Source organism: Oncorhynchus nerka, linkage group LG13 (genome assembly GCF_034236695.1).
Source record: "Oncorhynchus nerka isolate Pitt River linkage group LG13, Oner_Uvic_2.0, whole genome shotgun sequence".
NCBI classification, from domain to species: Eukaryota; Metazoa; Chordata; class Actinopteri; order Salmoniformes; family Salmonidae; genus Oncorhynchus; species Oncorhynchus nerka.
In genome coordinates, this window is record NC_088408.1 from 79,621,053 (window position 1) to 79,636,052 (window position 15,000).

Sequence of the window (15,000 nt, forward strand, 5' to 3'; positions counted from 1 at the left end):
ACATCTCTCTCCCTCTCTCCTTAGCTTAGTGGCACTGCCCAGCATTCACTGTACATCTCTCTCCCTCTCTCCTTAGCTTAGTGGCACTGCCCAGCATTCACTGTACATCTCTCTCCCTCTCTCCTTAGCTTAGTGGCACTGCCCAGCATTCACTGTACATCTCTCTCCCTCTCTCCTTAGCTTAGTGGCACTGCCCAGCATTCACTGTACATCTCTCTCCTTAGCTTAGTGGCACTGCCCAGCATTCACTGTACATCTCTCTCCCTCTCTCCTTAGCTTAGTGGCACTGCCCAGCATTCACTGTACATCTCTCTCCCTCTCTCCTTAGCTTAGTGGCACTGCCCAGCATTCACTGTACATCTCTCTCCCTCTCTCCTTAGCTTAGTGGCACTGCCCAGCATTCACTGTACATCTCTCTCCCTCTCTCCTTAGCTTAGTGGCACTGCCCAGCATTCACTGTACATCTCTCTCTCTCCCTCTCTCCTTAGCTTAGTGGCACTGCCCAGCATTCACTGTACATCTCTCTCCCTCTCTCCTTAGCTTAGTGGCACTGCCCAGCATTCACTGTACATCTCTCCCTCTCTCCTTAGCTTAGTGGCACTGCCCAGCATTCACTGTACATCTCTCTCCCTCTCTCCTTAGCTTAGTGGCACTGCCCAGCATTCACTGTACATCTCTCTCCCTCTCTCCTTAGCTTAGTGGCACTGCCCAGCATTCACTGTAGATCTCTCTCCCTCTCTCCTTAGCTTAGTGGCACTGCCCAGCATTCACTGTACATCTCTCTCCCTCTCTCCTTAGCTTAGTGGCACTGCCCAGCAATCACTGTACATCTCTCTCCCTCTCTCCTTAGCTTAGTGGCACTGCCCAGCATTCACTGTACATCTCTCTCCCTCTCTCCTTAGCTTAGTGGCACTGCCCAGCATTCACTGTACATCTCTCTCCCTCTCTCCTTAGCTTAGTGGCACTGCCCAGCATTCACTGTACATCTCTCTCCCTCTCTCCTTAGCTTAGTGGCACTGCCCAGCATTCACTGTACATCTCTCTCCCTATCTCCTTAGCTTAGTGGCACTGCCCAGCATTCACTGTACATCTCTCTCCCTCTCTCCTTAGCTTAGTGGCACTGCCCAGCATTCACTGTACATCTCTCTCCCTCTCTCCTTAGCTTAGTGGCACTGCCCAGCATTCACTGTACATCTCTCTCCCTCTCTCCTTAGCTTAGTGGCACTGCCCAGCATTCAATGTACATCTCTCCCTCTCTCCTTAGCTTAGTGGCACTGCCCAGCATTCACTGTACATCTCTCTCCCTCTCTCCTTAGCTTAGTGGCACTGCCCAGCATTCACTGTACATCTCTCTCCTCTCTCCTTAGCTTAGTGGCACTGCCCAGCATTCACTGTACATCTCTCTCCCTCTCTCCTTAGCTTAGTGGCACTGCCCAGCATTCACTGTACATCTCTCTCCCTCTCTCCTTAGCTTAGTGGCACTGCCCAGCATTCACTGTACATCTCTCTCCCTCTCTCCTTAGCTTAGTGGCACTGCCCAGCATTCACTGTACATCTCTCTCCCTCTCTCCTTAGCTTAGTGGCACTGCCCAGCATTCACTGTACATCTCTCTCCCTCTCTCCTTAGCTTAGTGGCACTGCCCAGCATTCACTGTACATCTCTCTCCCTCTCTCCTTAGCTTAGTGGCACTGCCCAGCATTCACTGTACATCTCTCTCCCTCTCTCCTTAGCTTAGTGGCACTGCCCAGCATTCACTGTACATCTCTCTCCCGCTCCTTTCTTTGCCTTGTTTTGGTTTTCAATGATTGCCTGAAAATGGCTTCCTTCCTGTTTTCCACATTACGAGGGTGTACAGGAATTAGTTGAAGTTAGTTTGCTTTAAATATGGAACTAGGGTATTTGTATTTATTAAGGATTCCCACTCTTCATGGGGTCCAAACAAGATTAAGGCAATTACATCACCCAAACCACTGTATACATTATATATACAAAGGTATGTGGACACCCATTCAAATGAGTGAATTTGGCTATTTCAGGCACACCCATTGCTGACAGGTGTATAAAATTGAGCAAACAGCCATGTAATCTCCATAGACAAACACTGGCAGTAGAATGGCCTTTCAGTGACTTTCAGCGTGGCACTCTCATAGGATGCCACCTTTCCAACAAGTCAGTTTGTCAAATTTCTGCCATGCTAGAGCTGCCCCGGTCAACTGTAAGAGCTGTTATTGTGATTTGGAAACGTCTAGGAGAAACAGCGGCTCAGCCACGAAGTGATAGGCCACACAAGCTCACAGTACAGGACCGCTGAAGTAAAATAAAATGTCTGTCCTCAGTTGCTACACTCACTCCCGAGTTACAAACTGCCTCTGAAAGCAACGTCAGCACAATAACTGTTCATTGGGAGCTTCATGAAATGGGTTTCCGTGTCCGAGCAGCCGCACACAAGCCTAAGATCACCATGCATTGAAAGTGTCAGCTGGAGTGGTGTAATGATTGGACTTTGAGCAGTGGAAACGTATTCTCTGGAGTAATGAATCATGCTTCACCATCTGGCAGCCCGACGGACGAACCTGTGTTTGGCGGATGCCAGGAGAACGCTACCTGCCCCAATGCAAAGAGCCAACTGTAAAGTTTGGAGGAATAATGGTCTTGGGCTGTTTTTCATGGTTCAGGCTAGGCCCCATAGTTCCAGTGAAGGGAAATCTTAATGCTACAGCATACAATGACATTCTAGACGATTCTGTGCTTCCAACTTTGTTGCAACCGTTTGGGAAAGGCCCTTTCCTGTTTCAGCATGTCAATGCCCCCGTGCACAAAGTGAGGTCCATACAGAAATGGTTTGTCGAGATCGGTGTGGAAGAACTTGACTGGCCTGCACAGAGCCCTGACCTTAACTACATCGAACACCTTTGGGATGAAATGGAACTCCTACTGCGAGCCTGGCCTAAACGCCCAACATCAGTGCCCGACCTCACTAATGCTCTTGTGGCTGAATGGAAGCCAGTCACTTCAGCAATGTTCCAGCATCTAGTGGAAAGCCTTCCCAGAAGAGTGCAGGCTGTTATAGCAGCAAAGGGGGGACCAAATCCTTATTAATGCCCATGGTTTTGGAATAAGATGTTTGACGAGCAGGTGTCTACATACTTTTGCTCATGTAGTGTATCTACAGTCGTGGCCAAAAGTTTTGAGAATGACACAAATATTACATTTCACAAAGTCTGCTGCCACAGTTTGTATGATGGCAATTTGCATATACTCCTGAATGTTATGAAGAGTGATCAGATGAATTGCAATTCATTGCAAAGTCCCTCTTTGCCATGCAAATGAACTAAAGCCCCCAAAACATTTCCACTGCATTTCAGCCCAGCCACAAAAGGACCAGCTGACATCATGTCAGTGATTCTCTTGTTAACACAGGTGTGAGTGTTGACGAGGACAAGGCTGGAGATCACTCTGTCATGCTGACAGAGTTTGAATAACAGACTGGAAGCTTCAAAAGGAGGGTGGTGGTTGGAATCATTGTTCTTCCTCTGTCAACCATGGTTACCTGCAAGGAAACACATGTTGTCATAATTGCTTTGCACAAAAAGGGCTTCATCAGGCAAGGATATTGCTGCCAGTAAGATTACACCTAAATCAACCATTTATCGGATCATCATGAACTTCAAGGAGCGCGGTTCAATTGTTGTGAAGAAGGCTTCAGGGCGCCCAAGAAAGTCCAGCAAGCGCCAGGACCGTCTCCTAAAGTTGATTCAGCTGCAGGATCGGGGCACAACCAGTACAGAGCTTGCTCCGGAATGGCAGCAGGCAGGTATAAGTGCATCTGCACAAACAGTGAGGCAAAGACTTTTGGAGGATGGCCTGGTGTCAAGAAGGGCAGCAAAGAAGCCACTTCTCTCCAGGAAAAACATCAGGGACAGACTGATATTCTGCAAAAGGTACAGGGATTGGACTGCTGAGGACTGGGGTAAAGTAATTTTCTCTGATGAATCCCCATTCTGATTGTTTGGGGCATCATGAAAAAAGCTTGTCCGGAGAAGACAAGGTGAGCACTACTATCAGAAATGTGTCATGCCAACAGTAAAGCCCATTCATCTGTGGGGTTGCTTCTCAGCCAAGGGAGTGGGCTCACTCACAATTTTGCCTAAGAACACAGCCATGAATAAAGATTGGTACCAACTTCTCCCAACCATCCAGGAACAGTTTGGTGACGAACAATGCCTTTTCCAGCATGATGGAGCACCTTGCCATAATGCAAAAGTGATAACTAAGTGGCTCGGGGAACAAAACATCAATATTTTGGGTCCATGGCCAGGAAACTCCCCAGACCTTAATCCCATTGAGAACTTGTTGTCAATCCTCAAGAGGCGGGTGGACAAACAAAACCCCACAAATTCTGACAAACTCCAAGCATTGATTATGCAAGAATGGGCTAGCATTAGTCAGGATGTGGCCCAGAAGTTAATTGACAGCATGCCAGGGCGGATTGCAGAGGTCCTGAAAAAGAAGGGTCAACATTGCAAATATTGACTCTCTGCATCAACTTCATGTAATTGTCAATAAAAGCCTTTGGCACTTATGAAATGCTTGTAATTATACTTCAGTATTCCATAGTAACATCTGACAAAAAATATCTGAAAACACTGAAGCAGCAAACTTTGTGGAAATTCATATTTGTGTCATTCTCAAAACTTTTGGCCACGACTGTACAAAACAACATTTGTAATACCACAAAACAAAAATATTACAATGTACGTCTGTGTGTGTTGAGAGTGTGTGTGTGTGTGTCTTCACAAGTTGTTCCATAAGTTGTAGTTTTATCTGTTTTTTAACCTGATTTTACTGTTTGCTTGAGTTACCTGTGGTGGAATAGAGTTCCATGTAGTACTGTGTGTTTCCTACAGTGCACGCACACACACACACAGATGGTTAGGTAAAGCACCATCTTCAGCCCACAAACACACTATTCATAAATAAATGGCTGACTGAAATATGAATAAAATACAATATGCCTGATAGCCATCTAGGCTTTAGTATCCTTGAGAGAGCCTCTGCCTTAACTGTCAGGCCTAGACTACCTCTGTGTTATGGCCACTTCTGACCAAATAGATCACTCTGCCACATCATATTCTGATAGTTAGATTTTTTATTTAACACTTATTTTACCAGGTAAGTTGACTGAGAACAAACACATTCTCATTTACAGCAAAGACCTGGGAAATAGTTACAGGGGATGATTAGGTGGCCATGACGGTATGGGGGGCAGACTAGGAATTTAGCCAGGACACCGGGGTTAACATCCCTACTCTTACGATAAGTGCCATGAAATCTTTAGTGACCACAGAACACCCGTTTAACATCCCAACCAAAAGACAGCACCCTACAGAGGGTAATGTCCCAAATCACTGCCCTGGGGAATTGAGATATTTTTTTAAACCAGAGGAAAGAGTGCCTCCTACTGGCCCTCCAACACCACTTCTAGGAGCATCTGGTCTCCCATCCAGGGACTGACCAGGACCAACCCTGCTTAGCTTCAGAAGCAAGCCAGCAGTGGGATGCAGGGTGGTATGATGTTGAGAATATTGTAACTGCGTATGGAGTGCAGCCTCAGACCTTGTAGGGTGTGTGTAAGTTCAGCTGCAGACCACATACAGTAGGGTGTACCCCTGGTGACGGGGTTACATATCCAGTCTCAGCCCTTCTCATCTATCTGTCCCTCTATGTGTATCTCCCAACCTCATTTCAGACTGTGCTGTCAAATAATAAAGCATGCGTAAGGTGGTCAGCACACCGATCTCCTTAAATAAAAGGTTTTGGTGTCCTCTCCTCCAATCCTTAACCATCTCTCCTTGTCTCTCTCTAGGAGCAGAGCCCCAGTAACCAGACGTCTCTGGCCATGATGCAGGAGCCCCAGGAGATGGTGGAGGAGACGGTCACCATCGAGGAGGACCCTGGCACGCCCACCTCCCATGTGTCCGTTGTCACCTCCGACGACGGCACCACACGACGCACAGAAACCAAGGTACTGGGGGAAGCCAAGTTGACACACAGATCACATTAGGTAGTCTCACACACTAGATTTCAACTTTAATGTGACAAATTGTTTGGGGTGGGTGCAACCCTGTGAAATATATGTAGCAGGTTTCTGCAGTAAAACAGCATGATGGCTGTTTTATGATAACTCTGTTATCACAAAAGTTAAGGTCTGTAAGGCCAAAAGTGAAGATCTGTAAGGCCCGTAATCCCTTAGCGAGATGTGTTATCTATCCTTTTCCCTAACTCAGATGTTGTCTTATTTCTTGGTGCTCATTCTGTATCAGCTCCTACAGTATTTTGTGTTGCAGGTTCTTTTTTCTTGATTGTCCTCTTGTGTTTTGTTGTTTCTATATAAGGATATGTCAACTAACCTGAAGGTGAGTTGGAACCCCCCCCCCCCCATCACTTTACTATCAACTCACGTCACCATTTTGTGTATGCCGATGTCAGCCACTCCCTCAACCCTGTCACACAGTCTGTCACTCTTACAGCATCACAGCCACCCCAACGCTGCACAGCTCCAGTACTCCTACCGTTACTGGCCTTCCTAAACACAGCTCACAGCTTTCCCCCTTCAGTCAGCCCTGCTCCACACTATGCACACTACCTCTCCAGACAGTGTCTCAGTGCAGTGTGGTTCCAGATGGAATGTGGTTACGTCCCGAATGGCACCCTGTTCCCTATATAGTGCACTATAGCCCAGAGCTCTGGACAAAAGTAGTGCACTATATGAGGAGTTGGATGCCATTTGGGACGCAACTTGGGACTCGCCCCACATCTCCAGTGAAGCAGAGATGTGTTCTGTTCTGACAGTCTGGTTCCCTAGGGAGGGACCCTATGGAGGGACCAAGGTTAGAGCTGCTGGCACACTAGAGACACTACAGAGTTTGTAATTAAACAGACCAGCTAATCTCTCTGTTTCACTGTGTGTGTGTTGCTATCCTATTTACTGTAGGGGATTGGACACACTCACTCACGCACACACAGCTAATGAAACATAGTCAAGGGCTAGGGCTTGGGGAACGAGAGTCACTGTTTTTAAGGACACTTAATTCCACAGGGACGAGACAGAGGATGCTTTTTGGAAGTTATTTTGAAGGGAAGAAACAGATTCATTTGGATGTAAGCCTTGGAAGAGATGGTTTTGACTGTTGCTTTATAATTGTGGCAAATGTATTGGCAAGGCAGCTTGTGATGGAAGTCTGCACACGTGATGTTTCCAGACTCATCTTCACATCTCTCTCATCTTTTCAATTGATGTATTATTGGCTTCCTTTCAACAGGATGCTGCAGCTAGCTACACACTGCATTTCCTTGAATGCCTTCTGAGTATCCCCTCCAAGCACAGCAAGATGAAACACTAGGATTTCACATCACTCTGCTTTTGGAAATGCATGTTTTTTTATGATAAACACATTTGCACACAAGGCAAGCAGCAGTATAGGCAGCAGTATCAGTAGCCAGCCACCACACCTAAACAAACAGACCATAACAAGGCCTGTGAATTAAGTGACGTTTAAAGGCTAACTAAAGCCTAACTTTCTATCCGCTCCAGCTGTAAAGGAGTGAGTCAGTGTGCTGGCTGGTATGTGGAACTAGCTAACTGGTGAGAAGGGAAGAAGCTCCACCACACACACACACACACACACATACACACACGCACACACACACACACACACACACACACACACACACACACACACACACACACACATACACACACACACACAAAGGAAAGTGGCTCCACCACGTCCATTCTCCATCTCCCTCCCAACACACTGTGCTTTTCTTTGGACATTCTCCAGCTGCACTCTGGCTGAATGGTGAATGTTGGGTGAAACGCTACCACTGTTCTTTAAAATAGATCAATAAATAAAATAGATCAATAAAACGATCAAAAGCAGTGGCATTCCACCCTGTCCTGTGGATGGGAGTTAATGACAGTTAAGGCAGGCCAAATAAACAAATTAAACACAACAGGGAGAAAGGTGTGAAGGGAAAGGACGAAAGCCACTCTGATACAAATTGCAAAACAATTTGATATGCGATTTTACCCTGTCGTTTTTTGGTGATCTTTTATTCCTATGTTATTGAATCATGTATTTTCAAACAACTGTGATGCCCAGTACTACTGATTGACCACCTCGGCCTTCAACACTTTCCCATAGGTGACCAAGGTGATCAAAACCATCACCCGCCGCAGGTACCTGCCAGTGACCGTCACAGAGACCCTGGTGGTGCCAGGAGGTCCCATCACCCCGCAGTCCAAACCCAGCACCCCGGTGCCCACCCCTTCTCCCACCCCCTCCCCATCAGAGACAGACCCAGTAAAGAAAACAAAGGCACCCAAACGTCTGGTTTGTGGCTTGAAGTGAACCCCCAACCCCTCCCACTTGCACCTCCCTGACCCTAAACCTCCCTAAATGCTTACACTAACCCCCAGCTGGTGTGTCAGTTTGAGCTCTGTCTGTCTATAGAAGTTGAATGTGGCAGAGATTGTGAAAGTGTTACAGCACTATAAAGACTGAAAGTGACTCCTGCCCTCCCTTTCTCCTCCCCTTTTAACAGCCTAACAGTTGGTAAACATATGCCCCAGTCTGACTGCAGGCACCTTTCATTACGGCAAGGTAGCACGCTGCCTTCGCCACATGGCCTCGAACACACACACCAGCATTTAGAGATTCTCTTTTAGCCTGTTTACAGTGATGTAGTTGGGCGCTCTCTGAAGCACCAGTCCCAGTAGTGCTTGTTTAGCGTGTTGTGATCTTCCAACAGATCAGAGTTCTGTTTGAAACCTGTCTTGCGTGTTTTCGTGCTGTACCAGCGAAGGCTCTTTAGAAGTCATGTTAGTACAAACATGAAGTGTATGTCTAGGCTTCTCTCCCTGGCTGAGTTGAAACAAGGCCTTTTTCAAGATGGAAGGAGTTTGGGCCACTGCAGATTTTCAGCTTGTGGTGGATTAGGACCATAACCAGGATTGAAGAACACTGCTGTATAGTTCAGAGTAGTGATCCTCAACTCCAGATTTTAGAGATCATTTCGACACTTCAGCACAGTGTAGCAGGCATGAGGTCGTTTTAAGTGAAGAGACCTAGTCCCACCCAGGTCTGTACTCAATTACCATCACCACCTCCATTGAAATGAATGGCAATAAAAGTCCCCTAATCGACCAGCTCAGAAGAGAAGCCAGCCTTTCATTTCAAGGCCAGTGGTGGCCTTGTGCTCAAGCTGTTTCATTAAGTTAAGAACCAGAAAAAGTCTTTATTTTTAACATGAAAGGGATGATTATGTGTGAGTTACATGCAAAGCGAAGGGGGAGCGGCTATGCCAGTGTAGTGTGAAGTAACAAAAGAAGGGTGAGCTTTAGATGTTATGGATGCACCGAAATTATTCACGAAGAAGAAATTAACTTTGACATGAGTTAAAGTCGACAGTTTTCTGCCCGTTAGAATTTAAAATAGCTCATAGTTCGAGAAACGGACAGTGTGTGAACAAACTAAAGTCTTTGTGAAAATGGGATGAAGATTACATTTTTAATGAGTGTGAATGTTTAGCATTTATCATTCACATTTTGTTCCCTGCTTCCTCTTTTGAGGAGATATGTTTAATACTTTATTGACGTTCCTTGTTATTATTTCATGCCTTTGATAAAATTCTGTATATAAATATGACTATAAACCTGGTATATTATAATTATGAGTTCAGCAAAGTGGTTGGATCACAAAATGTAACTAATCAGAAACCAGTCTCTTTCTGTGTTCATGTGAAAAAGCTCATTTCAGTGAAGTACTTGTCTGCCAGTTGAGTGGGAATGAACCATCTCTGTGCATCTTGTCAGGCACAACACGAATTGTATCAGAGTCAGACATAGGGCCCTCCAATGACGATTCATTTTCATCAACCTCATTAATTTTGAAGATTAATTTATAGCCGCGGACAAAATAGCCAATTATCGGCACTGCAGAATTCACTGGGCAGCAAATTGGTTTCTGTATCGGTGCTGAACCTTAGGAGGAGGTGAGATGCTGCTAGCCCTCCCTGACTGCCAGACAGTTTCAGCACTCTCAGACAAGTAGGAGTGTGATTTGTTAAGGACAAGGTGTATAGATATATATATATATATATATATATATATATATATATATATATATATATATATATACAGTTTACTATAAGACCGTCACAGTTACCAGTTATGATTCTTAATTCTTAATTAGTCCCAAACTTATTCCCTTGGTAGTGTACTACCAAAGCCCTATGGGCTCTTGTAAAAAGTAGTGTACTGTATAGGGACAGGGTGCCATTTGGGCTGCAGATTCTGACCATGCACCTTAAGTGGAAGTCAAGCTTCTGCGCTCTGCATCCAAGGCTGTTATATATATATATATATATATATATATATATACAGTTTACTATAAGACCGTCACAGTTACCAGTTATGATTCTTAATTCTTAATTAGTCCCAAACTTATTCCCTTGGTAGTGTACTACCAAAGCCCTATGGGCTCTTGTCAAAAGTAGTGTACTGTATAGGGACAGGGTGCCATTTGGGCTGCAGATTCTGACCATGCACCTTAAGTGGAAGTCAAGCTTCTGCGCTCTGCATCCAAGGCTGTTGTCCTACTACTGCACTGAACAGTAAGGCTGTTGTCCTACTACTGCACTGAACAGTAAGGCTGTTGTCCTACTACTGCACTGAACAGTAAGGCTGTTGTCCTACTACTGCACTGAACAGTAAGGCTGTTGTCCTACTACTGCACTGAACAGTAAGGCTGTTGTCCTACTACTGCACTGAACAGTAAGGCTGTTGTCCTACTACTGCACTGAACAGTAAGGCTGTTGTCCTACTACTGCACTGAACAGTAAGGCTGTTGTCCTACTACTGCACTGAACAGATGCTCTTGGAACTATTATTGGAACATGTCGCAGAAACTCAACCTTACTTCCAACACAACCTAGCCTCAAGTTTTTCTAATAGAAATGAATTAAAGGCAATGGTACAACCTTTTCTTGTCACTGAGTTTCCCAATGCATGACTTTGACCTGTTGTTGACAATGCCTGCGGTCTGATCAGTGTGATACTAACAACTTCAGAGGTCACTCTTTAAAGAAACAACCCTCATCTCATTCCTCAGCATCTCTCTCACTGTGTGGCATCGGCATCCCACTTTCCAGTCCGTGTGATTCAACAGGCTACATCGGTGTGCTGTGTCCACGCTGTGTCTCAGTCCTAACCACCTGTCTCTCACTGTGGGTAACCTCATCCCCAGGCTCAGTTGTTGCCCTATAGAGAGAGCCGTCTGGGGATGAGATTAATCTGTGGTCTCTCTGTCTGGTGGGACACCTCAACATACTGTTCAGTACAGTCCTGTCCAGTTGATCAGAATGCTTCAACATTGTTCTCATCAACTGTTGCTCATGGTGTGGCCCATACACACGACACAGACTTCCAGGATTGGGTAGTAACGGATGAACTACTAATGTAATGGGGATTAGGTAATCAGTTGTTATCTCTGTCTTTGTGACCTCGTCTCCTCCTCTAGGTGACTAAGATGGTGAAGACGGTGACCACGCGGACGGTTCGCCAGGTGCCCCTGGGCCCCGACGGCCTGCCTCTGCCTGAGGGCTCGTCCCCGCTGGGCAGCTACACAGACTCCATCGACCGGCGCTACCTGAAGAATGGCGAGCGCTACATCACCACGCCGCAGGCCACCTCCACACTCACACGCTCCTACAACAACTACAACGACTCCTACAGCGACGCACTCCCCCCCGACGCTGGTGGGAGTCAGTACGGTGGGCGCCACTACGGCCTCCATGACGGCTACGGCATTGGAGACGCAACGGACAACTACGGCAGCCTGTCCCGCGGAGTCAACTTCCGGCCACCCCGCTACCCCTACGCTATGGCTAACAGCTATCGGCCAGAGAACAGCTACGGGACCCTACCCATCCGGAAGGATGACTACGGCCACGTGGCCCAGCCCCAGGTCCCCATGGGCAGCAGCAGTGTGGACCTGAACCGGTCGCAGCCAGAACGCTTCCAGCCAGAGCCCTACGGACTGGAGGACGACCGCCGCAGCCTGGGCCCCGAGGAGGAGGAGCCCTATGACCTGGAGCCTGACTACTCCACTGCTAGCCGGCGCCAAGGCACGCTGCCAGGCACCAACCGCGGCAGAACCATGAGAGAGCCGCTCCGCGACGGGCCACGCATCAGGTGAGAACAAGAGACGTGACAGAATGCTGTCTGTTTTTAGTTGTCTGAAAATGTATAGATGACCTTTGTTCTGTAAGTGGAAGATAGGATTGGACTGGTTTTGTTTTGGTTTAGGGTGTCTGAAAAGACCTTGAAAACAGGTCTTCCTTGTTACTTAAATGTTGAGTAAAACTTTAACCATTTATAAGATATTAATACATTGTGTGTTCACCATCTGTTAATCATTACTCCCACATTTACCATTTACTTATTATTAGTTTTCTTTTTGCAGTCCCTGATCTAAAGTGAGCGCTATTTATACATTATAGATACTTTCAAAACATTTGTTTTGAGTGATCAGTGTAATTTCTCACAAAAAGATGCATGCTATTGGTAGACTTTCCAGCAGTACCTGGTCGAAGAATAATCACACAACACAGGATGTTTAAGGAAATATAAATGTGTGATAAAATACCTACTAACATTTATAAATGTGGGTGTAATGATTAATAAATGGTGAACACACAATTTATAAATTCATTATAAATGGTTTATTAGGTACCCTTAAAATAAAGTGTGTCATGACTGTCCACGGGAATCCAAATAGGTCAGATCAGGTTTGCAACGAATAACTTCAATCAGACCCCCTCTCACCCAAGAGGGGGAAAGAAAAACCAGTGGGGGTTAACAACTCATGCCCTGTTGTAAATCAAGAAGATTCAGGTCTGCGCTCTCAAGATTCACCAAAGGAATGTACTTCATTTCAACAGACTTTTTCCCGCTAAAACTCTAACATGTTCAAAAGCGAATACTGGAACAATAACACAGAACGTGGGGAATAGTCAGAGGCGATCTTTAGAACACTAAAAATGTGTTTTGATGTCAATAGAAAATGTATAAAGGAAATACTGTAACTTGGAAAGTAGACCCACTACATATGCACTACATATACTATGCGTTGTGCATCTAATATGAAAAATTATGAAAGTGTTTTTGTTAAGAGAGGGATGTAAATTTGAGAAGCTATAAGATATAATTGTTTTCCATAAACTTTGCACATTGAGTAGTTACCACCCGGAGTGAGGTCAGGGAGCATGCCAGCCTGCCGGAACCTCCCCGTTTGAGCAAGCTGTATAAATGATGGGTTAAGAAAAAACACATTCGACCAGGAAGACGTGAAGCTGCAGCTCCACGTTTAAAGTAGTTTGAAATTTGAATCTCAACACAAGGTGGAGATGATAAACTCCCCTCCCGGACAATCACTGGTACAGCTGGTTAGCTGTTCTAAGTAAAGTATCTTTGAAAGCTAATTTAAGTAGGACCATTCTGTTACTCTGCTAAAACCATTGTATAATGCTACTCTAATTAACGAACTGGGGAACCATCGACACGGCTGGCTAGCGTATCTTCAAAGAAGCATCTTCAAGAGTGAATGTAAGGAAAATCAACTCTGTAGTTCTGTTCAGGACTACACTACATGTCACCGGATATCTACAAAGAAGAACAACAGTAGAAGATTTGTTGGAACCATTTTGGACAATCAGAGCCTTACAAGCATGCCGCGAAAAGGCCCAACCCCCTTTCCAAGGCGGCCCTGTTCACCGAGAGATCCACCGTGATCCCAGGCATTTCACATAAAGACATTCAAGATTTCTTACTCAAAGCGGGTGGCGGTTTGTGTGCAAAGTAACAATTAAACATAGTTAGTTAATTAGATAATAGTTAGTTAATCAGATTAATGTTAAAGTCATGTCTCGACAAGTGTTACCAGGTGAAGTATATGTAGCCGGGATTAAGACTCGAGCAGGGGGGCGAGTAGCATTTTAGCTGTGAGAGTTGTTGATTGAGTGTAGCCAGCCATGTGTGTCGTCCTCGCTGCAGAAGACACAGGTTCTTTCCTCTGTAGGTGATGCACAAGGAGGATTAGTTCTATGCATGGCTACAGTACAGGCATAGTCTGATACATGACAAGAATAGTTTGCTCAAGATTAGGCAAATTAAGAATACATGTCTTGTTCTTCCAGCATGGGTGAGAAACAACTGTGTGTGTACATTTAAAAACAGATGTATTTTCTCATTGACTGATTCCTACAGAGAAGGTCTGAAGGGAAGAGAGCTTTTGATTTCCATTTTCATGCAAATGGCTGTTGAACGTGTGTTTCTGTCAGAAAGAGAGACTGATAGAAAGAGGGAGGGAAATAGAGAAAGAGAGAGAGAGAGAGAGAGCGAGAAAGAGAGAGAGAGAGAGGCAGTTAGACAGAGAAAGAGAGAGGGAGAGAGAGAGAGAGGCAATCAGACAGAGAAAGAGAGAGAGGCAGTTAGACAGAGAAAGAGAGATAGAGAGAGGCAGTCAGAAATAGAGAGAGAGATAGAGAGAGAGGCAGTCAGAAAGAGAGAGAGAGAGAGAGAGGCAGTCAGGCCGAGAGAGAGAGAGAGAGAGGCAGTCAGACAGAGAGAGAGAGAGAGGCAGTCAGACAGAGAGAGAGAGAGAGAGAGGCAGTCAGAAAGAGAGAGAGAGGCAGTTAGACAGAGAAAGAGAGAGAGAGAGGCAGTCAGACAGAGAAAAAGAGAGAGAGAGGCAGTCAGACAGAGAACGAGAGAGAGAGAGAGAGAGAGAGAGAGAGAGAGAGAGAGAGGGGCAGTCAGACAAAGAGAGAGAGGCAGTCAGACAGAGAAAGAGAGACAGAGGCAGTCAGACAGGAAGAGAGAGAGAGGCAGTCAGACAGAGAAAGAGAGAGAGAGGCGGTCAGACAGAGAGAGAGAG

At 45.7% G+C, this 15,000-nt stretch overlaps 1 protein-coding gene across 19 annotated transcripts in view; it reads left to right on the forward strand.

Annotated features, from left to right (window-relative positions):
• The window catches only part of LOC115140228 (splicing regulator ARVCF-like), a 367,731-nt gene that overhangs the window by 254,465 nt on the left and 98,266 nt on the right, over positions 1-15,000 (forward strand). For 12 of the 19 annotated variants that reach the window (XM_065026736.1, XM_065026742.1, XM_065026739.1 and 9 more), the window contains 4 exons: positions 5,868-6,026; positions 6,397-6,417; positions 8,209-8,367; positions 11,584-12,257. In XM_065026736.1, the coding sequence (XP_064882808.1) occupies positions 5,868-6,026; positions 6,397-6,417; positions 8,209-8,367; positions 11,584-12,257 (1,013 nt within the window). The remainder of the gene's footprint in view (positions 1-5,867; positions 6,027-6,396; positions 6,418-8,208; positions 8,368-11,583; positions 12,258-15,000) is intronic. The other 7 variants (XM_065026746.1, XM_065026752.1, XM_065026753.1 and 4 more) reach the window with 3 other exon arrangements.